At 33.1% G+C, this 25,944-nt stretch overlaps 1 protein-coding gene across 1 annotated transcript; it reads right to left on the bottom strand.

Annotated features, from left to right (window-relative positions):
• Positions 1-9,226: 9,226 nt before the first annotated feature.
• Positions 9,227-25,744, bottom strand: LOC143607162 (RHOMBOID-like protein 2). Its single transcript, XM_077082706.1, has 6 exons — positions 25,665-25,744; positions 11,428-11,631; positions 10,515-10,678; positions 10,260-10,423; positions 9,432-9,682; positions 9,227-9,348 (listed from the first exon to the last, which is right to left on the bottom strand). The coding sequence occupies exons 1-6, from the start codon at positions 25,742-25,744 to the stop codon at positions 9,234-9,236; spliced, it is 978 nt and encodes a 325-aa protein (XP_076938821.1). The 3' UTR covers positions 9,227-9,233.
• Between the last annotated feature and the right edge of the window lie 200 nt (positions 25,745-25,944).

The raw sequence follows: 25,944 nt of genomic DNA on the forward strand, positions 1-25,944 counted from the left end.
TTGAAAAACCCCTTTATACGGATTCGAAAACGCCTTTAAAACACTATAATTACATAGAAAACGAACTTCCGGGAGGCAAAACAAACCACGCAAGACGAGCTGGAACAAAACCAACCCTCATGGGTGCCGTGTCGGGCGACCATGAAGGCTAGGGCGGCCGTGTAGCATGGTGGCCATCAGGTCAGATTTATGTTGGTTGTTGCTGTTTGTGGTTTATATCCTTTTATCCAATCCGATTTTTACCCATTAGACCTAATGTAAAACCCTTTCAATCTTATCATATTTATACAAGACCCTTCCCTACATTAATCCCTGCTCATAAACCATTTCCTCACTCAAATTCAAGAGTCTTTATGGTTGTTTTCTTTGTTCTTGTCAGTTTGACTTTCAAAAGTCAAACTGACCATAATACTTGTTTCTAACTAACATATAAACACTTATAACTTATGGAACAACATATATATAATATACACCCCTTATTACCTTTGGTGGTCATTTCTCCAGTATAGGTCGGTGAAGTGTCGGGCCTCGTAAGGCAAGGTTTCATGAAGGACTTTCGTGGTCCTTGTTATATATTTTCCGCATTTAACCATCTAATTTTATTATTGCTTACTAACCATGATTAACTTATGCTCATATTGCTTATTTATTAAGTTCCATAGTTATGGGTTTGAAGAGACTAGTCTCGGTTTAACCGTAAATAGCTCCAAACCGTAAACCGAACTTTGTTTACTAGTTTTGTTAAAGAATTGTTTATACATGCTTATTGTTAGATTAAGTTTCTCAAATTATTTTTATAAGTTCTATGGTTATGGGTTAGTAGAATCTTACCTCGGTCTTAACCCGAAACAAGATCCGAACCGTAACCGAACTTTCGTTAAAAGACTTTATTGTTAACTTTTCGGTTGTAAAACTTAAGTATCTTCATTTATACTTAATTATACAAGTTCATTGATATTTGGGCATGTGGCAACCATCCATGAACTTATTGGGAGATGGAAAACGAACCAAACCGAACTAAATCGATTTTCACTCGCTTAAGGCACACAAGTGTGTTTTTACCTATCAAGACTTGTATAAATCTTTAAAAAACCTATATAAACTGATTTTAATTATTTTCTGAAGTACTTGGAAATGTTCGATCCAACTTGATCTCATAACAAAGTTTGGACCGACAAACCGAAGACTCGCTTAACGGAAGTTGTTAGTTCTAAAACAATAGAACTACATACTTGGTTAAGTCTTATTAAATTTTATTGAGTTATCTCATAACATTCATTATTTTAGAAAGTTGACTTTGGGTTTGACCAAATATCAAGACCTGAACCAACAACCTGAAACACTTGTTAAAACCCGTTTTAGTATCTATATTATAAAGAGGCTTGCATTCTTGCATTTTTACCCACCTTATTACTTAACATAGGTTGAGTAAATATAAAGGGCTAGATACTTTAACCCGGTTTCGAGCAAACTTATATTTTTAAAAAGACTATCAGTATGTTTTTCTTAAATATTTACATATTAAACCTTAAACTATAAATTGTTTACATTTCCTATCATGTATTTTATTTAAAGACTTCCTAGGCAACCTTTCTAATACAAGACTTCCTTTCATATAGACTTAGCTCGTTAAACCCCATCCTTCCGGTTACTCGTCATTTTACCAAATCAAGTTTGTTACTTGAAAGTGAGTACTTTTCATACCTCGTTGTCCATCTTACGTTTTGGGGGTGATATTGCATACTTATTCAAACTAAATGGTTTATGCTTGAGTCTTAAACCACAAACTTTATTGTATACTTTACTTAAATAAATGCTCGATTTGGTGTTCTATGCTTACAATACATGCTTATGTGTTTACCGCTTTTGGTTGGTTGATTCATAAATCTGTGAACTATCAAAGTCCAAACAAACCCTTTTATAAGGAAAACGCGGAAATTATTAGTTTTAAATCTGGTTTACCAATACACATAAAACCCCATTTATGTTTAAACCCAAACCAGGATCCATATACAAATTAACATGCTATCAAATACAACCATTGGGTATTTTAAAACATACCTTCAAGTCTTAGAAACACCGAAGGAAATGAACGGTTTGAATGACGAGTCTTATATGTAGAAAACCTCAAGGTTGTATACCCAAATAAGCCTTCAACAAACACCAAGTTGCTAGGATTCTTACACTTTGCACTCCCTTTGTTCTTCCTCTTGTTCTCGGCCGAAGTAGAGAGAAAAAGAGTCTTGTGTGTGTTTGAGAGAGAAATTATGGTTGGAGAGTTCAAGAATAATTATCTACCAATAGACTCATTTGCATGTATTGGAAAACACAAACAGGAGAGAGAAAGGGGACGAGGAGCCGCCCCCCCCCCCCCCCAAGGGGTTCCCCCCCCCCAAAACCCAAAGCCATCTTTTGTTTATTTTCTTTATACATATTTTTTATTTATCCAAATAAATGACATCTCTCAAATATATAAATTGTCCATACAATTTATATGTCACACAAGTGCAAAATATTCAGAAAACCATTTTTCCAAATATTATAAGTGTTAATAATTATTACTTAGAGCATATCTAATAATAAATATCGCGGTGTTTGTCTAGCTTGTTATTGGGTATGACCCGACTTGGATCATAACGTACTAGCCACATCAACTCAAATATGTCGCTTGGGCAGATCGACTCCAACAATCTTCCACTTGCACAAGATACATAGAATATTGATGCAAATAGCAAATACCGCCTAACAGCGGTTTACTATCCCTAATACGCATGATGAAGTGTCATTCAATAACATCATCCCCTTCAAGTCCCTTACTTGAAAATGATTTAGGTGAAACCATCATTTATCCTTTTGCCACAAATGTCATGTTAAATTCAGAGAGACAGAGTGATCATTCTCTGTTGATTTAACTTATCAGGCCTTAGAAATTTAACTCTCAACGAATAAGAGGGACAAATCCCCTATTGACTACATACGTCTCTCACTATCACTTTGTACTATACTTGAGCTTAGCCTTATGTACTAACAAATTTTAAAGCAGCGAAGAACTAAGTCAAAGTATAATAGTTTGTGAATATCAAGACCCAATATGTATCTCAGGTTGGAGGATACTATGATGTTCGCCTTTACTCAAATTTACTTATGACCACAAATCACAAAGATTCCATGCAGTAAAATTGAGGGCGGGTCATTCCAATATTTATCCCATAAATATCTATGAACCTTGGCAGCAAACCCTTGCTATATGCATACCTCATGAATATCTACCAATCCAAGTTCATAATAGTCTTACCTTCACATTTGTTCCCACAAATGTGATCGACTACGAACATTTAGAATAATCAACTTATTCATGAATATCTACCAATCCAAGTTCATAATAGTCTTACCTTCACATTTGTTCCCACAATGTTTTGATCAGTATAAACTTTGTGAATACATATCTTTCCTTTTTCAACTTCATCTCTTATGTAGTTGAATCTCCGCTCAACGTGCCTTGTCTTTTGATGTGCACGGGGTTCCTTGATTTGAGCAATCGCACCCTCGTTGTCATAAAAGATTTCTAGAGGGTCCTGAATGGTATGGACTACCACTAGATCGGCCACGGACTTTCTAATCCATGCAGCTTCTTGAGATGCCAATGAGGCGGTGATGTATTCAGATTCAGTGGTGAACAATGCTACCATATCTTGTTTTGAACTCTTCCAAGAGACAGCTCCACCATTTAGAACGAAAACATATCCCGATTGTGATCGAGAATCATCTCGATCAGTTTGGAAACTCGCATCAGTGTAACCCTTTACAACGAGTTCCTCCTCACCAGATCCATATATTAGAAACATATCATGAGTTCTCCTAAGGTATTTTAATATGCTCTTAACCGCATCTAATAGCTAGTTCCCGGATTCTGTTGGTATCTACTTGTCATGCTCAAAGAGCATGACACATCCGGTCTAGTGCATATCATGGCATGCATGATGGAACCTACAACAGATGCATATGGGATTCCATTCCTTTTGTCTTGCTCATCCTTTGAGATTAGACATTGAGAAGCACTCAATATTGTTCCTCTTTGAATTGGTACTAAGCCTTTCTTAGAGTTGTCCATCTTGAACATTTTCAATATTTTGTCAATGTATGCACTTTGATTTAAACCTATCAACCGCCTTGATCTATCCCTATGGATCCTTATTCCCAGAATATAGGCAGCTTCACCAAGATCCTTAATGGAAAAACAACTTCCAAGCCAGAATTTTACACCTTCCAAGGTTGGAATGTGATTTTCAAATAGTAGTATGTCATCGAAATATAATACCAGAAAGGTAATGATGCTCCCACTAGCTTTCTTATACACACAAGCTTCATCAGCGTTTTTGATGAATCAAAATTTCTTAACTTCATTATCAAAACGGTGATTCCAACTTCTGGATGCTTGTTTCAATCCATAGATTGACTTCTTTAACTTGCATACTTTATTAGGATGTTGTGGATCGACAAAACCTTCAGGCTGGACCATATAGACATATTCCTCAAGGTGTCCATTTAGAAAAGCAGTTTTGACATCCATTTGTCATATCTCATAGTCATAATATGCGGCTATGGCAAACAATATCCTAATAGACTTTAACATCGCAACAGGCGAAAAAGTTTCATCATAGTCAACCCCTTGAGTTTGAATGAAACCTTTTGCTACAAGTCTAGCTTTATAAGTATCCAAGTTTCCATGCATATCAGTTTTCTTATTGAAAACCCACCTTCTTCCCACCAGTTTGGAATTAAGAGGTGGTATAACCAAGTCCCATAGTTGGTTGTCATGCATGGATTGCATCTCAAAGTTCATGGCTTCAAGCCATTTATCACAATCAGATTGTGACATTGCATCTCGGTATGTGGTGAGTTCATCTGAATCTACCACATAGCATCCATCCATGAAAAATCCATATCTTTTAGGTGGGGTGCTAATTCTACCAGATTTGTGAACGTTTTGTGTGTTTTGATCAACCATTTGATCATTCTCAACAATCTCTTGTTGATCACTAGTGCCAACCAAACGTGTATTGGCTTGTGGTTCTCGATCCTCCTCAAGTTCCACTGTTCGTTAAGTTCCTTCCATAAGGAACTTTCTTTCCAAGAACTCAGCCTTTTGAGCAATAAACACTTTACGATCGTTTGGATTGTAGAAATAATATCCCACCGAATCTTTGGGATATCCTACAAAAATACACTTAGTGGATTGACTTTCAAGTATGTTTTGGGTGTGGTTCTTGACATAAGCCTCACAACCCCATACCTTTAAATATGATAATGATGGAACCCTTCCATGCCATATTTCAAAAGGTGTCCTTTCACTTTCTTGGTTGGTGCTATATTCAGAATACGGGCCGCGGAGATCAATGCAAAACCCCAAAATGATAGAGGTAATGTGCTTCTAGCCATCATAGATCGAACCATATCCAATAGAGTTCGATTTCTCCTTTCAGACACACCATTGTGTTGTGGTGTTCCAGGTGGAGTAAGTTGTGAGACAATCCCACAACTCCTAAGATGATCTAGAAACGCATCATTGAGGTATTCACCTCCTCTATCAGAACGAAGTACTTTGATTGTTTGTTGAGTTGATATTGTACTTCAGTTTGGAAGACTTTGAACATTTCAAAGGCTTCATTTTTGTGTTTTAACAAGAATACATACCAATAGAGACTATAATAGTCGGTAAAGGTAATGAAGTATCTTTCATCATTTCTTGTTATTGTCTTAAAAGGACCACATACATCCAAATGCATGATACCTAATAAGTCTTTCGATCTTTCATTAGTTCCACTAAAGGGCTCATTGGTCATCTTTCCCAATAAACAAGATTCACACCTTATCAAATGAGTCATCATTTGATTCCAAAAGACCATTCTTTTGAATTGTATGAATGTGATCCTTGTTTATGTGACCAAGGCGACAATGCCAAAGAAATGTCTTATCATATCCAATTTGATTCTTTTGGTGTTAGTTTGGTACAACGAGTTATCAATGGATGTATTATCATGAACTAATTCATAAATGCCATTAGACGACACTGCTTTAAAATAAAAGACATCATTCATGAAAACATAAATGTATAACGAACTGACTGGTATGTCAAAATGTAAACAGTGGTCAAATATCATAGTTCTTAATGAATTTGATAAAAAAAAAACTTTTTACGAGATTTCCGGACAATTCGGGTGGATTGTTTGCATTTTGTACAATCAAACCCGTATGAAAGCGGAAACGAACCCTGTGACCAATTCAGATACTGAAACCTTATATTTCATTTATAAAAAGAATCGTTTTATCAAAAAGTATGTTTACTCAAGTTTGTGTGATCTAACCTATTTTCAAAACGCGTAAACGACCAACTTGGCCAGGCACGGAAAACGGTGACACTGAGCCAATATTGATTTTGAACATTTCATGTGTACAACATCACAATCTAAGACTACTGACATGTTCTAGACGTAACAGCCATACCCAGACTAGATATAAGTCCAATATAGTTTAAAGATTGTACTAGTGTTAACCGTACTATACCGATAATAGGATACAAGCTATAATCGAGGCACAATACATACTTCACGTGTACCTGATTCATACTATGATAAGATGAGTTTTATGACCCCACTTTTTAAACTGTTTTACAAACTTTTGGGATGGAAATCATGTTTATGTGTACTTATTTACATGGAAATGTTGTATGATGTGAATTATCTAAGTGCTAACACTTGAAAGTCCCCCACACAAGTGATTACTTCGAGCCCATGGCTTGTGAATAGTATTATTGGTTTGACAAACCCAATTCACACAGTCGGTGGAGTATGCCGGAACATGTTTACAATTGCACATGACCACACGAACCTTTTGTATCATGCTATGTGGTGTTAGACATAGTACATTTGGGGCATGTGGCAGTTGAGGCCACGGGGAAACGCGCGGGCAGTGGAGGCCACGTGGTATAACGTGTCAAGGATTCACTTGTGGCTTAGTATTATTACATCGTGTACATACTTACATACATACATAGATACTGAACACTACGATTACGTATACTGATCTCGTACAAACTTATGAAACTCACCAACTCTTTGTAGTTGAACCGTTTTAACATGCCTTTCAGGTTAGCCAAAATTGGAATAATTTGCTTATGTGCTCGGTGCTAAGAGTGAGACTGAATCGTTGTAGATAGATACAAGTATATTAATAAAGAATAAATAGCCAGGTGAACTGGTTATGTGTATTTCTCCTAGTTTGTAAACTTAGTATCAACCAATGTAACATGATGTAAACTAGTTTATTAATTTTCTTTATAACAATGTGGTTGATACCAGAGGTGTCTGTTACATTCCCGTATTACGCTTCCGCAATTACCTAGCCGGGGTGTGACATAATAAGAAGTAGATTTTTTCTATGAAGTGTAGAAAGTGTGTTTTTACCATTAGATCTAATAAAACACACCGCATAATAAACACACTGCACAATAAACACACTTTCCATATTCATCATCAGATCAACATATTTAACGCACCAGATTACTTCTTACACTTCTTAGAAACACTCCACTTCTTATTATAACCCCACCCTCCACAGAGCAAGGTTTTAATATTTACAAAATATTTAAAATATCATATTGCCCTTACCAAATAGTTAAAGTATCATATATACCCCATTCATTAAGAACAATAAATATATGGCAATTATACCGTTATTATTCTAAAATTTTAACTATGTCAATTTTTTAGTGAATAGACCGACCATTCTACCCCTTCACATTCACCATGTGTTTATATCATATAATTTTAATTTAATTTTGATTGACGTTTCTCATATTTAACGACAACTAAATCGTCTCGTCTCAATCTTCAAAATTGCAAACCTTTCAAAGATTTATCGAGTCAAATGATCTACATTTTAAACCTTTTATCGCATATAAAATCGAACCAATGTAATATGGTGATTTTTTAAATTGTTTTAATTAATTGGGTGTATATGATACATTAATAACTTTGTAAGGCCATGTATGATATTTTTAGTTTTGAATGAGTATATATGATTTCAATGTTTGCAAGGGTATATAATTATCCCATTAAAGCTTCCAGCAACAAGCTTTCAACTAGTTTTGCCAAACATATTACACAATGTTGAGTAATATAATACAATATTAAGAAAATAAGACATGAAGTATGTTTGGCAAAACCAGCTGAAAGCTTATGGCTAAAAGCATATAGCTATTATGCCAAACCCCTAAATATATCTAAAAAGTTACATCTATCAACATCCACTCACAACCTTTCAGTTAATTTTGCCAAACATACCTCATGTCTTATTTTCTTAATATGGTGTTATATTACTCAACATTGTGTAATATTTTGCACGGCATTGTGTCATATTTTGCCATCTATTGTGTCTTTTTTTATTTATAATTGTGTTTTCTGTTTATTTTGTCATTGTGTATTTTTTCTCGGCATTGTATTTTTTTGCCTTTTTTTTCGTTTTTCTTTTTTTTTTTTTGAAACGAGAATGACGACAGAAACATTTTAGTTTTTTTAACTTTTTTATTTTTTACTTATAGTGATGATTTTTTATTGTTTTTTTTTTTAAATTTTAGAACTTTTTTTATGATGACAAATTCTCTCCTTAAGAAAAAAACGACAGAGAATTTGGAAACGGAATATTGATTCGTTCTGCCAAATCTCAATTTAAAATTTAAGTTTTCCTAGTCCAATCAGCATATTTTTTCTACATCGGAATCGAAAAATAAAGTAACATATCAAGTAGTAATTTGAAAGTTGAAGTGCAAACTTTGATCTTATTTGTGAAGTTTTCCCTTTTATTCAAGTTTTTATGAAAATTTATCAAAAAAACGGTCCACAAATCAAGTCAATAGATCTATGAAAAAAATCTTTAAATTGAAACAAGTCAATGAAGCTGGTTTAGAAACATTGAAATGGCCACCCACATTAGAACGAAACAAAAGTTCCTTACCACAATATAATAAATGTTTGTTCTATATTTCTATGTAACCTCCGTATATCAGCCAAATAAATATCTATAAATATTAACAAGCGAAATAAGCATAGCATAAACACGACCCAACTCGAAAAACAAATCAAATTCTGAAGAAAACTATGAAATTATCCACAAGATACCCACACATATGAAAAGATATATGCAATTCACAAGATACCCACGCGAAATAACCAACACTATGACTTATCGCATTCCCATTTTGAAGTTGGTATGCAATTCAGGTACCGACACCAATGGCAATGTTTGGATCCATGTTCTCCATGAAACAGCATCAGTAAACCAACCGTAAATCTGCATTTCAAAACACAAAAATGAAAAACGAACTTACATTGGTTTAAAATGATTATCAAGTGGATATAACAGTCAATGCTTACCCTGCAACTAGGTGTGCTAATGCAAGCAAACCGAGCACATACTGATAAACTTTGTATTTGGATTTGACACGAACGTCAGCAGGAAGATTGTGTCTTTCTAACCAACCAAACCGAGGACAAGGTAGTAATATGAAACCTAGGAGGAAACCAGTCAAGAAACCACCAACGTGTGCGAAATTGTCCACAAATGGCAGAATTCCCACTGCTAGATTGACCACAACTATGATAACAAGCGTAAATAGTGCTGCAGCCTATATAAAAAAACAATTTCTTTATTTAACATACGCTCGTTTTAAGACAAAATCACCAAAATAGTCATTTCAACCAAGAAAATAAACAAAAGTCTTTTTAAAGTTTTAAAATCAGGGCGCAATATGTGTTACTTTGTCGCTAGATTTCAATCTTAAAAGTCATGCCAGATTACAATCTAGCCAACCAGATTAGACACAAGAAAGAAGTAGTATCAGATTTCAATAATATTTGAGTAAATAAAGAAGTCATACCAGATTTTAATCTTGGCAAAAATTTTCAAATTTTCATCTGAAGCTATTTTCTAAATAATAAAAATAATAATGATAATAATAAAGTTAATATCCGAGTAAAAAAAATTCGTGCCAGAATTGGATCTTGACCAGCAGATTTGACAGATTTCTGAAGTCGCTTTATTAAAAAGAAACAAAGGCAAATGATATTAGAGCAAATAAAAAAGTCTAGGGCCAATTTGTCAGGTCAATAATCAAAATGGTCATGTTGGTAATTTTCTCCCTTTTTCGAATCTTATTTGGCAAAAAAAAAAGATAAAAAAAAATTGACCAAATACAACCGCACCTTGTTGGAATATATAGTCCAGTTTGTGATGAGTTCAGATAACATTGTCCCGAGCAACCCGAACAGAGCACCGGAGGCACCAACCGAGATGTTTCTTTGAATAAACAAAGCAGAAAGAACACTCCCGCCAAAACCCGACAATAAATAGATCACACCTACGCGTACTACCGGCCATAACAAATATTATCTTAACAGCAGTTGTATAAAAGGGTTATATTCAGAAACCCGACACAGAGTAATCAAAAAGGTACTTACGAAAACCAAACTGCTGCTCGAGCCGAATGCCAATGAGTACAAGACTCAACATATTAGCAACAAGATGAATCAAACCAACATGTAACCAATTGGCGGTAACAAGCCTCCATGCTTGATGTCCATGTACTATTTTCCGCCATTGAAGAGCTCCTAACTTCTCTAATCTGCGTATTAACAACAAAAATTAAAACTTATTAATCAAAAAAACAATCATAACCAATACAACCTCACACATAACAGAGCTAACGGTACACAAAAAAAATATCCACTTTTTTTTTCCTCTTTACTTTTAAGTATAATATCAGATAATATTCTAATTCAAAACAGCATAAAACATATAGCTAATAGAATCAGAGTAAGGAACCGTTCAACAATACAAATAATCAAACAAACATAATTTTCTATAAGGATGAGATCGATATTGTACACGTATCGTTACATAAAGTAGCTGTACTCAAAATCAGTAGAACTGAGTATCGAATCAGATTTATTGGTATTGTGGTACGGTACGGTACACTTTGGTACAATTTTTTTTTTCTTTTATTTTATTTTAAATCTCCAATAATCTTCATACCAATACTACGGTACCAAATTGGCTAAACTGTTACGGGTACCTACTATATATTAATAATCGGCTAAACCTTCACATATTCCAAACATACTCTAATACCCGTATTTGTACCTGTGCACTAAAATCCTATAATATCCGTACCAATCCCCGTACGGAAAAGAAAAACCTAATCCCAATTATCTGTCATTCAAGAAAAAGGTTAACTAGGTTTGAACTTTTCAAATACTGATTAAAAAAGTGAAGCTTCATCATCATTATATCATTATCATTAAAACCCTAAACGTATTACTTAAAAAAAAGACTGGAAACAAAAATAACAAAACGGAAAGCAAATAATAATACGTGTTGGATGAAGCGCCAAAGAGAGGATTGTACTTAAGCGGCTGAAACGAGAATCTTCCAAGAAACCTGGCGACACACTTGCCGTCGATCCTCAACCGATTATGCTTGGGGCAATTATTGAACCATGAAGTCCAGTGAGTCTGTGTTCGTGAATAAGACGAAGATGAATTATTATAATTCTCCGTTCCGTTACCGTCTTTTGTCCTTCCAAATCATCCCCGTCGAATTGGAAATTAGGGAGGGTGGGAGAAACTACTGGAAGAAGAACGTGGGTTTAGTGGTGAGTGGTTGATTTGACGGCGTCTTCATCCGGTTTTGTTGACGAATGCGTGCCACTAGGAGATGTTATGGACTATGGTCAGTTGAAGTGGGAGTATAATGTCCACTTCGGAGTTTTTGAATTAGATTTTAAAACTTAGTTATTTGCTATTTTTAATTGAAAAGTAAAAAGTATTTAGTAAAGCAAATCTAAAAGTTTCAGATAAAGCTTTTGAAAAACTGTTTTTGCTTTTCAAAAAGTAAATAAGTATAAAAGCAATTTAAAAAACTTCTTCAAACACCCCGAAGGGGTTAATTTAAGAAACACTAATTCTAACCCGATAAGTTTAAATCTAATACCTCGTCCAGAGGTTAATTTAAGGAGTAAATCAAATCCATAGTTACCATAAATACTTAATTTTCAATCAAATAGATTTTCTTTAAAAATTACTTCAAGCAAATTTAAATGATTCATCATCATCATTATTATTATTATTATTATTATTATTATTATTATTATTATATTATTACCGTCATCGTCATCGCCTTTATTATTAACATTATCAATATTATTATATTTTTAAAATTATTATTATTATTAATATTATTATTAACATTATTATTACTATACCATTTTCACTACTATTAATTTATAATTATTATTTTTTAAATAATATATTTAAAATAAAAATTTTGTTTCAAACAATTCCTAAGCCCTTTGAGGCTATTTTTTTTCATCAACAAGTCAGGTAATCTGACAATCATTTTTTTTCTAGGTCGCTGGCCAAAAGAAAACATTTGTTTTTATGATTAAAATTTCATAAAATTTGCAAGTGTTAGCGATAGCTAAAAACTTCTTTTTGCCTAAATAAAATAGAATAAATTTATTTCACCATGAGATATAAAAACATCACGATTTACAACCGACTTTCGTAAATTAAAATATATGTTATATCCCTTCCTTTCCTTCCCTTTTTTTAACGACAATGAGTTTCGGCTAAGAAATCATGGCACCACCTCCCACTTCAACTTTCATACTATAATCAAACCGACACTCGAGAAAACAAACGTTGCAAGCTGCATTTTCTTTTCTTTAATTTCTCCTTCACGTATTTTCGGACATACCCAAAGTGATTTTTATCCACTTCTTTAGAATGTTGTTTACGAAGTTTATTTCGATTGTTCATTGATTTTGATTCATATTTGTTTGTATTTTACGAAACCGCAAATTCGTACAACATTCTTAGCCGCATTTTGTGAATTGGTTTACGTTTGTTACCTTAGGGTCTATGACCAATTTCCCACCAACTTAACCATTTAGTGGAAGTTGGGATTTCAAACATGTTTAGGTACATGTTGAATTTACATTACTTTTACACGAATTGTTAATGATTATTCGTTGTTCTATTTACGCTCAATGTTTTATTTGAATCATTTTGTTATTATCGATCTCAACATTTCCGATGCTTTAATTTAATTTTTGAGATTTCAATTGATTACTTCGATAAACTCAAAATTGGTATTGAGATTTTTTTTCCTTTCACAAAGTTAATCAATTTTGATATTTTGATATCAAAAGTTCGTTAATCCAGTTTATTTCAATTTATTATCGATTTACATGTAAAATTTACTTTACTTATCTCAATGTTGCTGCTAGTCACATTGATATTTTATTCGGAGATTTCCATTTGTTAATTTTTTTTTTATATATTTTGATAGTTAAAAGTTTCGTATCTAAGCTATTCTCGAACCCAATGCTTTATCGAATTACATATTCATATTTCGTTGGTTAAATGTTATGTTTACATACCACATTATTCTTGACCTCGTTATTTCAAATTGCATGTTGCAACGTTCATAATTTTAATGTTTTTGTTCATTATTTCCATCACCTCGTTTATTTTGTTTTCAATATCGTTTACTTTGCTTAGACTTCGAAGATTTCATATTTTCGCATTATCCTTGGTCTGAACGGTCTATTAATGTGTTTTGTGATGTTTTTACCCTTTTTTATGCATTATTATTATTATTATTATTATTATTATTATTATTATTATTATTTATTTTCAAAATTCTACATGAGAATATTATTTAACTGATGTCTATGTTTTAAAACCATACAATAGAGTAAGTTATATGGATCATCCGATAATAGAGGTAATTATGGGTCGACACGTAATTATCATAGTCCTCGCATGAAAAATATAATATGTACGGTTATGTGAGATAACTCGGAAGTTGGAATGATTTTGGGAACGGTACAAATACAATATGATAATGGCATGGTAGATACGCCACTGGTACATCTTATATATAAGTGCTCTTGTTATATTTCCTATTTGTGACGTTATTTCGAGTCATAAAAAGATTTGCGTTATTCCTTTTATTTAAATATGTATATATAAAAATAAACTTTTAACAACTACTTGTACTAGTTGTTATCTTTTAAAGTTTTATTTTTGTTTTAATTTCGAGATGAAATTTCTAAAAGATGTGAATCCTTTAATATTCATTAATTTTTAAACCGAAAACCCGACCCATTTTAAATTTTCGGTTTTGTCTTTATATAATTATTTTATATATAATTAACAAGTTTTGTTTCATGTATTTTTAGGTTTTGGTATTTATATTTGTTAAACCGACTCGTTTTGTCGTTTCAATGTATTTTTATTCTTGTTCCTTAATAATATATTATCCTCGATGATTTACGATTATTTAAAGTCTTTATTTAATCGAGTTCCAAACTAGCTGGGTATAATATGAATATAATCCAAGTATATTAACTTTTATTATAACTATAAAAATATTTAAGGTTCAAGGTTCAAATTGTAAATCTATTTTAAATTTCTGTTTTAAAACAATATGACAAGGGCCAAACTGCAACATGTAATTTAAATTATAAAAAAATAATGAAATAAATCCCACCCAGCCCTTCCCCACCCCCAGGCCACGTTCTTCCAGCGACCTTGCCGTCGGCGACGTCATTTTATTTCCGTCTAACCAATTTAACACCTTAAAACTCGTTCTTTGACCAAATTGTTTCATTTGACTTGTTTCTCCGCTAACCATGACACTAAATCAACTCCTAAAACGTATAATAATCTCGTTAATCATCGCGAATCAACCGGAGTAACGGCCGGATTTTTAATCAAAACTCAATAATGAGTATAAACACCCATACACTCCAATTAGCATTATAAATACGACGCAAAACATCAACTAAACTCGTACCAACCTTCATCTTAATCTAAAACACTCTCTAAATATTCCGTTTTGATCTTCAAAGTTTGTTTTCCGGCGAACTCCGTTCACCATCATTCCGGCTCTGTTTGAGGTAAACTTTTTTATGTTCTCCACTTGTTTTTAAGCGACTAACAAAACCCCTAACTTAGTTTGGGTAAACATGGAACGATTTGAACGAATTGAATCTAGGGTTTGAATGAGAAAGATGAGGTTCTTGGATAAAAGTATATAAATAATTGTTATCATATTATAATCAAATAAAAATATGGTCTAGTGGTTGAGTCACTTTGGTTTGGCCACAAGGACCCGAGTTCGAATACGGGTCATGACAGTTTTTGTTTTCATTTTTTAAGCTATGTATATTATGTTAAAAATCAAATAAAAAATATCAAAAAATATAATAAATCAAATAAAAACTATTTAAGTTAACTAACATTAGTTATAAATTATATTCTTCACTTTTGATCTAAAAACCCGACTTTCGTTTCCGTTAGAAACCAGATTAATATTATATTTAGTACCATTATTTCGTTAAACTTTATAATACGCTAACATAATTATTTTCAAGCTAAAATTTCGTTAAAGATCTATAATTCATAAACATTAAAAATCTCCGACCCGTCAAGTTCGTTTAAAAACTAGTTTAACTTATATATATATATACACACATGTTTTCATTCATTAAACTTTAAAATTCATTAACGTATTCGTTGTTCAAAATAAAATATACCATTAACATCAAAGCTCCATAAACGTTATAATATTCAAACTTATTATTAACCTCGTAATTTGAAAATATTAGATTTAATAATTCGTTAAAATAATATTATAATATCAAACATCATAAAATGATGAAAATATATAAAAATCCCGACAACCCGATTTATCTACTTTTTATAAGTCGTTAGTTAATATTAATTTTGTAACTTTAATTCTAGTTCGTGACGTTCAATTGCTTCGGTTTCATTTACGCACTTTCGGTTTTATTTCAAGTTTGTCTTCAACTTCAAGGTGAGTTTCTCACACCTCCCATTTTATTCCTTTATTACTTTTGAGGGTAGCATATGTACCTTATAAAAAGTATTTACTATTGCATTTACAAACTATAATTCATTACATGAACTTGTGTGTTTACTTGATTACTTTCTCGAACTTACTTGCACATGGTAGCCTCAACAAGTATGATCATACGCCCCCTCATGACCTTGTTGTTATGAGTGGAAAAAGGCCTCATTATCCGAGTACGTTGGTGCATAATCCCAACTGGAAAGGAACTCACTTGCGCGATTATTACACCTATCTCATGGAATTGTATGGTTTTTGTGTAGTTACATCAAACTGTATGAACTCATCAACTATTAAGTTAGTTGACATTATTTTATACATATGCTACAAGTACTATTATTAGAGGATGACATGGATGAAGACACTAGAGTTTAGGTTACCTAAATAATAAACAAAGTTGATGTTCGCTTTATTTCTTTCATTTGTAATTGTTTATTTGAACAACTTGTGTACTTGAGATTTGAATGAATTAATGATAATATTGTCACTCAATAGTGTCACATGTGTTTTGAGAAATCCGTGCATCACACTCGGCGTATTCTGCTTTAGCCGGGATGTTACAGTTGGACAGCCTGGCCAATGATATTCTTTCTTTTGATGCAGGTACAATGTTGACCCATTTTCATTGGTCCATCGTGCGTCCATGTAATTGCTGGTACCATGCGGTGATACTCTACCATGTGTCCTACCTATGGAAGCACTTCCGCTGCTCTTTCTTTTGGTGCAAGTACAGCGTTGGCCTATTCTCATTGGTCCATCGTGCGCCCATATGGAAGTTGGTACTACGCAGTGGTACTCTACCACGTGTCCTACATGTGGCAGCACTCCCGCTGTTCTTTCTTGCTTATATTGTTATGTGGTTATCTTCCGCTGTGGTTTGTAACCTCCACGCGAAAGATATCCTTTCCGCGGATTAATCATGTTATCCTATTATGTGCATGAAGTGTTTTATACCTTATACCCATAGTATGTATTCCAAATGTAGGTGTCAGTTAAAGATTAGATAAAGTTTAAAAATATTTATTTTTTTTTCTTGATTATGTTTTAATTTTTAAAAGCTCCTTATATCCCATCCTTTTATTTGAAAGCCCTGGATTGTGTTTGAAAATAATTTACTATTCTATTGAGTTTTCTAAAAATGAATAAGGGTATGTTTGGTGGAAACTTTTAAGAGCTTTTGGTTCAGGAGCTTGAAGCTTTTAGGTTAGGAGAAAGTCTTGTTTGGTTCAGGAGCTTGAAACTATTAGGTTAGGAGAAAAAGCTTAAAGCTTAAAGCTTCTAATAGTAGCGGTTATAAAGAGCTACAAATTTTTAGTATTTTAATTTACTTAAATAACCTTCCAAAATAAATACATTTACTATTATTGTTTTTAGTTATGCCCATTTTAGTAATTTTATACATTTTATTAAAAGCTCTAGCTATTCTGCCAAACATCTAAATATATCTAAAAAATTATAGCTACCAGCTTCAAACCACAAGCTTCCAGCTACAGCTAGCAGCTAGTTTTGCCAAACATATCCAAAGTTAAAAATGTGTTTTGTAAACACAAAAATGTTTCTTACTTTTGCTTTTTAAAAGGTTAAAAAACTATTTTTCTAAATACCATATATTCTAAAATAACTTTTTAAAAAAGCAAATAAAGCAATAAATTGTTTAAAAACACAATATCAAACATGCTCTTAATGTTTATCTTACTTATAAATACGTATTTTATTAATTTTTCCTCTTCTTACACACTCATAAAAAATTATACAGGGTTGAATATGAGCATCTAAATAGGAAGGCATATTTTAATTTTAAATAAAATTTCCTCTAGCATAACATAGAGAATCCAGTTTAATGGTGTTCTTGTTTTTTTATCTCTAGATTTTTTCTTTGTATTACATTGAAAAGATATATAGGCTGCAGTTTAATCGCTCTTAGTTTAAATTGAATAAATTACTAAAAGCTCTTTGAGGTATCTATTAACAATGGATTTTGTTTGTAGGTATTAATTAAATAGTAATCCAGTTGGCTTCAGGTCAAATGTCATAGGGGTGATAGTTAGTGCTTGGGATCCTATGATCTCTTGTTTGAAACCTGACTCAAGAAGGTTTTTTTCACAATTGTCAGTGGTAGACTTCCTACTTGATGGTGTTCATAAGTGAGTCAGATCTGGAGCGTCAAAATCAGTAAGGACAATTGTCATCCTATCTTAGGAAGGCTCACTCGGGTATTGTGGTAGTTCCAAATGTTGCTAAAACAAGTAAATATTATTGGTTGGGTCCTATATGTTTGCTAAATTATCCATGTTAAAAGTTTATTTCATGGATAGAAAATGAGTAGACTTAGTCAATCTATCAACGATATCCCAAATTGTATCATTCCCACGAGAGGTGTGTTGAAGTTTAGTGATAAAATCCATATATATTTATCAATTTTCATTTCCATACCGGTAGTTCTAACTGTTGCAATAAACTCGAAGACTTTTGATGTTTAGGTTCGACTGTAGAACAAGTCAAAAATTTAGCAACATATGCGGAAATATCATTTTTCATGCCAACCCACTAGTAATTTTCTATAAGGTTCTGATACATCATTTCACTTCCTAGATGCATAATTTACCAACAATTGGCTCTAGATTCTACTCCCCATTCTGATAATTCTGTCATCACCCGTGACCAGTAGGTCAATGATACCATTCTTTTTCTTATTTTGAATGTTATTTTCTTCTAATGCTTGCTTTTGAGCATTATTCAGCTATTTTATCTAATCAAACTGAAGTTCTGACTTTGAAGCTCGGCCACTTTTAAATTTCTTATGTTCTTTTCGACTTAACATGTCGACTACTCAGTTACCCTTGCCTTTGTGATAGTTGAGCTCACTATTATAATCGTTTAGGACTTCCATCCATCGCCTTTTTCCTCTTGTTTATTTATATCTAACTAAAGATATACTTTAGGCTTTTATGATCAGTATAAACTTTGATCTGACTCCATAAAGATAGTGACTTCATAAATTTAATGCAAAGATTATGGTGCGCTTAACTGTAGATCGTGAGACATATTGTTTTCTTTTTATTTGTGTGACATTCGTGACAAAACGAGGTACACTTATTTGCTACGTAACGAGTAAACAGTTAACCGATTAATTTATATCGAGTAAATGATTAACTGAATGATACTGATTATGACCCGGATACATCAAGGGCCATATTCAAGTGATATATGTGTGATATTAACTAACATATTGATATTATAGCCCTAGAATGTGCAAAACCACTTAACGAAAAGATTTGGTTTAGTGATACGCTTTGAACTTAATCTCGATCGTATGTACCAAAAAAAGCATTGTATCATCTGTAAAGCCGAAAAAGACTTATAGAACACTTATATAAGATGTTTTATAAAATCCATGAAAATGTTTTGGAATTTTACAATGAGTTAGTATGTTTTTCTCATTTTACAAAATTGAGTCGAAAAACACACGTTTTTGCGCTGTTTGTCGCACACGAACTATTGTTTTTGCATAAAAAAGCAAACCCTAACTAAATTTGAACTCGGAATTTCACCTTGGCACACAAAACGAGGAAATTAATGGCTAAATGAGGGGCTCATGACACGTTTTTGCACTGTTTGTCGCACCCAAACTATTTTTTTGCATAAAAAAGCGAACCTGAACTAAATTTGAACTCGGGATTTCACCTTGGCACACAAAATGAGGAAATTAATTGCTAAATGAGGGGCCCATGGGGACCCCCATATGGCGGGCCGCAAGAGGAGGGTCCCACCCCTTGATATATTTTTAATCTTAAGCAAGATATTTGTTCATTTTTACACCTAAAACACTTTTAGAACTTCTGGCCATCTGATCTCCAAACCTTGTGCAAAACCCTAAGTTAAACATCATGTTTTGATGATTTTTAAACCTGATTAATATGATTTAAACATAGAAACTTAGTTTTGATTGATGATTTAACCATCAAAAAACCATTAAAATGATCCAAAAACATGTTTTGATTTTAGAAATGGTTACAAATCAGAAACATATGTTTTTTTTTGCCAAAAACACAAATTAGAAAGTTTATATCGCGGTTTTACGGTTCAAAAACTTGATTTGAAACCATAACTGAAACCATAACTAACAAAGATTAATGATTGATGATTTATGCTTGGTTTTGTTTACTTTATCTGTAGATACTGTACATAGCTAACCAAGTACCGAAAACTTGAAAGCAAGGATTGAGACGTTGTGTAGGGGCTGTTTAGGATTAGATTGTGACGTTATTGTTTTAAAATGTTGAAACATTTTAGGGACATCAGGGATCAAATGATTGAGTCGCTGTCCAAAGTTTTTTATTTTTCGATAAACGGAGAATATTTGGCGATTTTATTACCGTTTATTGGCAATTTACTAGGAAAAATAACTAAACTACTTGAAATATATGAAATTTAGTGCAGAGCTCAGAAATGACATTGTAAGTTCACATAGGAAATTTAGGATCAATTAGAGAAGTCTAAATATGGTTTGTGCATTTTTCATTTAATCGAGATTTAACAGCCGAATTATGCGCAAAAAGTTATTTTAGCCAAGGCGTTAAGTTATGAAAATTTTGCAGAGATTATTTGATGATATTTTGACCTTTCCGAAATTTTATCCGATTTTTTTGGGATTGTTTAGTCTAAACGGGTGATTTATCGCTTAATTATAACATATAGAACATTTTTTTATAAATAAATAAACATGTTGTTTATTAATTATGGAATTATTTTTATAAAAATCTACATATTTTAATTTTTTAGTTAAAAAATTCTCATAATTTATATATAATTATATAAATAATTATAATAATTTAAAGGTTTAATTTATATATGTTTTGATAAAATCAGCAACGTTATGTTTAAAGAACTGACTGGTATTTCCAAACTTCAAAAGTGGTCAAATATCATAGTTTTGAACGAATTTGATAAAAAAACCTTTTAAGAGATTTCTCGACTATTCGGGTGAATTGTACGCGTTTTGTACAATCTAACCCGTATGAAAACGGAAACGAACCCTGCGGCCAGTCCAAATACTGAAACCCTAATTTTCTTTCATAAATCAAATCATTTTATCAAACAGTATGTTTACTCAAGTTTGTAGGATCTAACCTATTTCCAAAACGCGTAAACGACCAACTTGGCCATGCACGGAAAACGGTGACACTGAGCCAATACTGATTTTGAACATTTCATATCGTACAACGTCACAATCTAAAACTACTGACATTTTTTGAGCGTAACAACCATACCCAAACGAGATATACAGCCCTATTCAGTTAAATGATTGTAATAGTATTAAGAATGCAATACCGATGATAGGAGTTGTGCTATAATCGAGGCATACCGCTTACACCAATGTGCTACTGATACCGTATTACTATATGGTGAGTTTCATGACCCCACTTTTGAACTGTTTTACGAACTTTTGGGGTGAAAAGCATGGTTACATACATCTATCTAATATGATGTGAATTATCTAAGTGCTAAAACTTAAAAAGTCTAACCAACATGAGTGATTAACTACGAGCCCGTGGCATGTGAATAGTACTATTGGTTTGATAAACCCAGTTGATAGGGTTGGTGGAGTGTACAAGAACTATTATTCAATTGCACGTGACCATAAAACTATACTTACTATTTGCTATGTGGTGTTAGACATAATACTACTTGGGGTAAATGGGCCAACGGGGGCACGAGGAAGTGCGTGGGAAGTGAGGGGCCACATAAAACCAGCACGTCAAGGGTTCACTTGTGCTTAGTATAATTACATCGTATACATACAAAACATGAAAACTATGATTTCGTATACTGGTTTCGTTTAAACTTGTGAAACTCACCAAATATTTGTTGTTGACCTCTTTTTAACATGTTTTTTAGGTATTCCAAAGTTGGAATGATGTGCTAATTGCAATGTGCTTAAGCAAATATACCATTAAAGAGTAATGCGTCATAGAGAACTGGTTATTTTCCGAACGCCTTGTTTGTAAACGAAGTTGAAACCATGTAATATGATGTAAATTAGTTTGTTAGTTAAATTTATAAACAATGTGGTTGATACCAGAGTTGTATGTTACATTCCCGTATTACACTTCCACAATTGCCTTGTCGGGGTGTGACAAAAGTTGGTATCAAAGCCATTGATTATAAAGAATTAGAATGTCTCTTAGGATACCTAATATAATAGTAGACTCGATTAGCTATGAGAATAAATAATATTTAATAATATATACTGATAACTTTTGGGATGAACTCGAATGGACAAGTGGGTTATTATGGTCCAGAACGTAATAACGGACTTGCTTGTACGAGGGAATTCGGGAAGAAGTCGTTGAACACTGAATAGGTATAAATGACAACATACTTGTATAAAATATAATGTTAATTATATATACATGTATATGGATGCTTACATGTTTTGTGTGTATAAATACGTGTACTTATTAAACTGTAATTAATATTCAAATTTATTATTATTAATATTATCAAGAATTGTTATTCTTATACTAACCTTTGTGCAGAGGGATGTCGAGAGCTAGAGATTTTTCAGTTGATCAAACACCAACACTATCCAGCTGATCAAACACCAACACTATCCATTGTGGAGACCATACATCTCCGTAATATGTGCCCTCAACTTATTCATGCTCATCAAGCTCAAACTATGACTACACCCTACTACCCTACCCATGCTCACCAAGTTCAAACCTATCAACCCCACATCCTTCATGCTCATCTCGTCAATCAAGATCATCTTCACTTAACCCAAACTTATCAAATTCCGAACCCACAATCTCAAGTTTACCAATCATACTCTAATCAAGACCCAATCGTGCAACCCCTTCAAGCTCAACCCATTCAAGCTATCCAGAGTCAATCTACCTCGGCTGCTCAAGCTCTTCTGAATTCAACTCCTCAAGGTGCTTCAAGTCAAATCCACTAAGTTACTCAAGACTTTGAAAACTTTTGCTGATTTTCTCATTTTATCTTAATTTATTTTGTCTTTTTCCAATCATGGATTGTAACGATTTTTTATGACATTGAATTATTTCAGTTTGAATTATTCATATTTTTCATATCTTATCTCATGAATAAATTTTATTTTATTTAAGTAAATTGTTTATTATAGCATACTCCTATCGAATCTTCTTATTCTCATTCATCACAAGTCCATTTTTATAATCTCAACTCTTATTGAGTTATTCCTTTAAATTTTCAAGTTTATATTTTTACGTTAAAATGTGTTTTAGAAATTTCATTGTTTCATTTAAGTCCACATCAATTTTTGAAATGTTTTATATACATTGGTGATTTTCTAGTCTTATAGTTAAAACTTCTTAAAACTTTTATTTTCTCAAAATCATGTCCTTCAAATGTTTTGTAACCCACACGATGGGACGAGTCATGTGTACCATCCGACGATCTAAGTAATTCGACACGTAATTATCTTAGTCCTCGCATGAAAATCATAATACGAACAATTGTGGGTCATAATATAGAATCGAAAGTAGTTAGGATAACCGTACAAATGTAAAGTTGATTTGTAACCCTATATATAAGTGCCCTTATCGGATTTTATATTTGGAGCATTTGTCGGTCCCGTATAGCTCACTTAATCGCTAATCACTTACAATCGTAACCCACACAAATGTGTCGACAAGAAGGTTACGACATACTGTTTTGTGAAAAACCAAAGAATATTAAACGCGGAATCAATAATACTCTTAATATTGCTCAACGGACAGGAAAGTAACAAACACACAGAGTAACTCAAAAGATTTCCATTTATATTGAGAAGGATACAATGAAAATCCATTAGGGTTTCAAGGTGGAATGTTTGAATTCTTGGCAGCTTTTCCGTACAAGATAAAGACAACCGTCAAATCACAGTATTTGCTCAATCTCCGTTGTTGTCATAGGCGTGCCCTAAAGTTTCCTTTCATAGGCCTGCCCAGACACCAGACATTCCTTTTTTAGAAACCCTAATGATTGATACTAAACATATTTAAACGTATTACAAAATATTTTAAGCGTATACAAGTCTTCGAGTAAACTTTACAGCTTTTGTCTTTGGCGTATAGACCTGGTAACCATTAAATGTGCTGGGGAACAGTTCTCCGAGTAAGCATTACTTAGAATATTTTACTTAGAAAATATTCATCAAGCAGGCTTCAAACTTCTTGATAATACAAACTTTGCTCGGTATATATCATACGAGCAAACTTTTTCTTTAGAGATCCCTTCAACCTTTTGTTGCTTTAACTTATATGAACAAGTCCAAGTGTGCTGGTGACACTGTAGCTTGCTAGGGGTTGAACCTTGCTCGTTAGAAGTCCTTTAGATTTAGCTTGGTTTAGTCCTTAAAGCTTGCTGGGACCACTTTTTATTATAAATAAACCTTGCTCGATCCACCAAAATACTTGGTTTTAGCTTGGTTTAGTCAAGGGTTTTTTTTGAAACAAACCTTGCTTGACTTGAAGAACAACCTTGCTTGATGAAGTGTAATTTGCTCAAACTAACACTTAATAAGAATTCCAGAAAATAACTTTGCTCGAAGAGCAAAATACCTTGCTTGACTAAGATTAAGCTTGCTGGGAAACCTAAGTGTGCTTGGTTTCCATACTTAGCCATTTTCCAAGGAGGTTGAGAAGATTCCAATCTTCCTTAAGATTTTTCGTATCCCAACAATCTCCCCCTAGATTGGAACACACTCAGCTGCACCAAACCACCTATTAGGTTACATACACTTTTCAAAAATACACATCAAGTTTTTAGAAAGCCAAATTACATAACTCAATGAAAAATTTACAAATAAGAATTCTGTCACAAGGACATTACAAATCAGACTAATATAAAAGAATTGCCTTCACTGTCTTGAACTTGTAGCTTCTTTTATTCTATCATGTTTGACTACTTCGACTTTTTCTTTGAACAAGAAGATCTCCCTGTGGTTTGGATGTTGAGAGGCAGATTCCATTTGATTATATCCTCCAAATCCTCCATATAAAGAAATTCCAGATCAGTGTCATGTTGAATGATGCCCAAGGCCTGTCCATCATAATTTCTATGAATAAATGATTGATCGTGTGGTTCAAATTTAGAGATTCTGCCATTTTCTAGACTCGTGGTTTGGCCTGGTCATCTGCCGCTTCATACTCAAAACACTCTTTTAAGTTGGTAAGAGGATTTGGTCTTCTAATTGTATGAAGCTTTGGTAAGTACAATGTTCATAGTCCTCCTCTGCCTTTTGGTCCTTTCATAATTAGAGAGTTCCAATTTCTTCTTCTTATTCAACAATGGAAATCCTTTCCTGGATTGATCTTTCAAGTGTTTGGAAAGCTCATTTCTTTGTTGCTTGGCAAAACTTTGTCTATCTTGATAGTCATATAAGCTCATTGTTGCCATCTCTTCCAATTGATCCCTCTTAAAATCCTAAAAGTCATCCTTGAAGACTATATGCCTCAAATCACCACTATTCATGATAACTCTCAAGGACTTTGTTCTAGCATCAAAATACAACCTTTTTGGTAGGTCCACATCAGTTGGTGGCCTTTGTTGTCACTGATGTGTGGCTCTGTTATTTGGAATTGGGACACTTATAGTGGAAGACCTTGGAGCATATTTCTTTTTTGGGAATTGGTCTTCTCACATGCCCAGATTGTTCAAACATATTTACAATTTGCCCTTTTGGCATCATCACAAGCTTTAAATAATCTCCACCTTCTTTAGCCATTGTTGTAAGCATCTCCATTACTTCATCATCAGTTGAACCAACAGGTATAGATCTTTAACTTTGAATTGGCTCACCTCTTGGTCCACATTGAAATTCCAACAATCTCCTCTCCTCTGCCTCAAATCTATCCCATTCTTCTTTTTCGTGTAAAATAGTTCTTTTAATTAGCCCTTTCCAATATTATCAAATACTCCTTTAGC

The sequence above is a fragment of the Bidens hawaiensis genome, unplaced genomic scaffold (genome assembly GCF_021521415.1).
Source record: "Bidens hawaiensis isolate Kalapana, Puna unplaced genomic scaffold, B.hawaiensis_p1.1 tig00079951_1, whole genome shotgun sequence".
Lineage (NCBI taxonomy): Eukaryota > Viridiplantae > Streptophyta > Magnoliopsida > Asterales > Asteraceae > Bidens > Bidens hawaiensis.

What these genes read in the sequence shown, in the direction of transcription:
- LOC143607162 (XM_077082706.1), bottom strand. Translation starts at nt 25,744, where the DNA reads ATGGCTAAAGAAGGTGGAGATTATTTAAAGCTTGTGATGATGCCAAAA. An exon ending in CGAGCAGCAGTTTGGTTTTC is followed by an intron (nt 10,424 to 10,514) that starts GTAAGTACCTTT and finishes TATGGCCGGTAG; the next exon opens with TACGCGTAGGTGTGATCTAT. An exon ending in TTAGCACACCTAGTTGCAGG is followed by an intron (nt 9,349 to 9,431) that starts GTAAGCATTGAC and finishes TTTGAAATGCAG; the next exon opens with ATTTACGGTTGGTTTACTGA.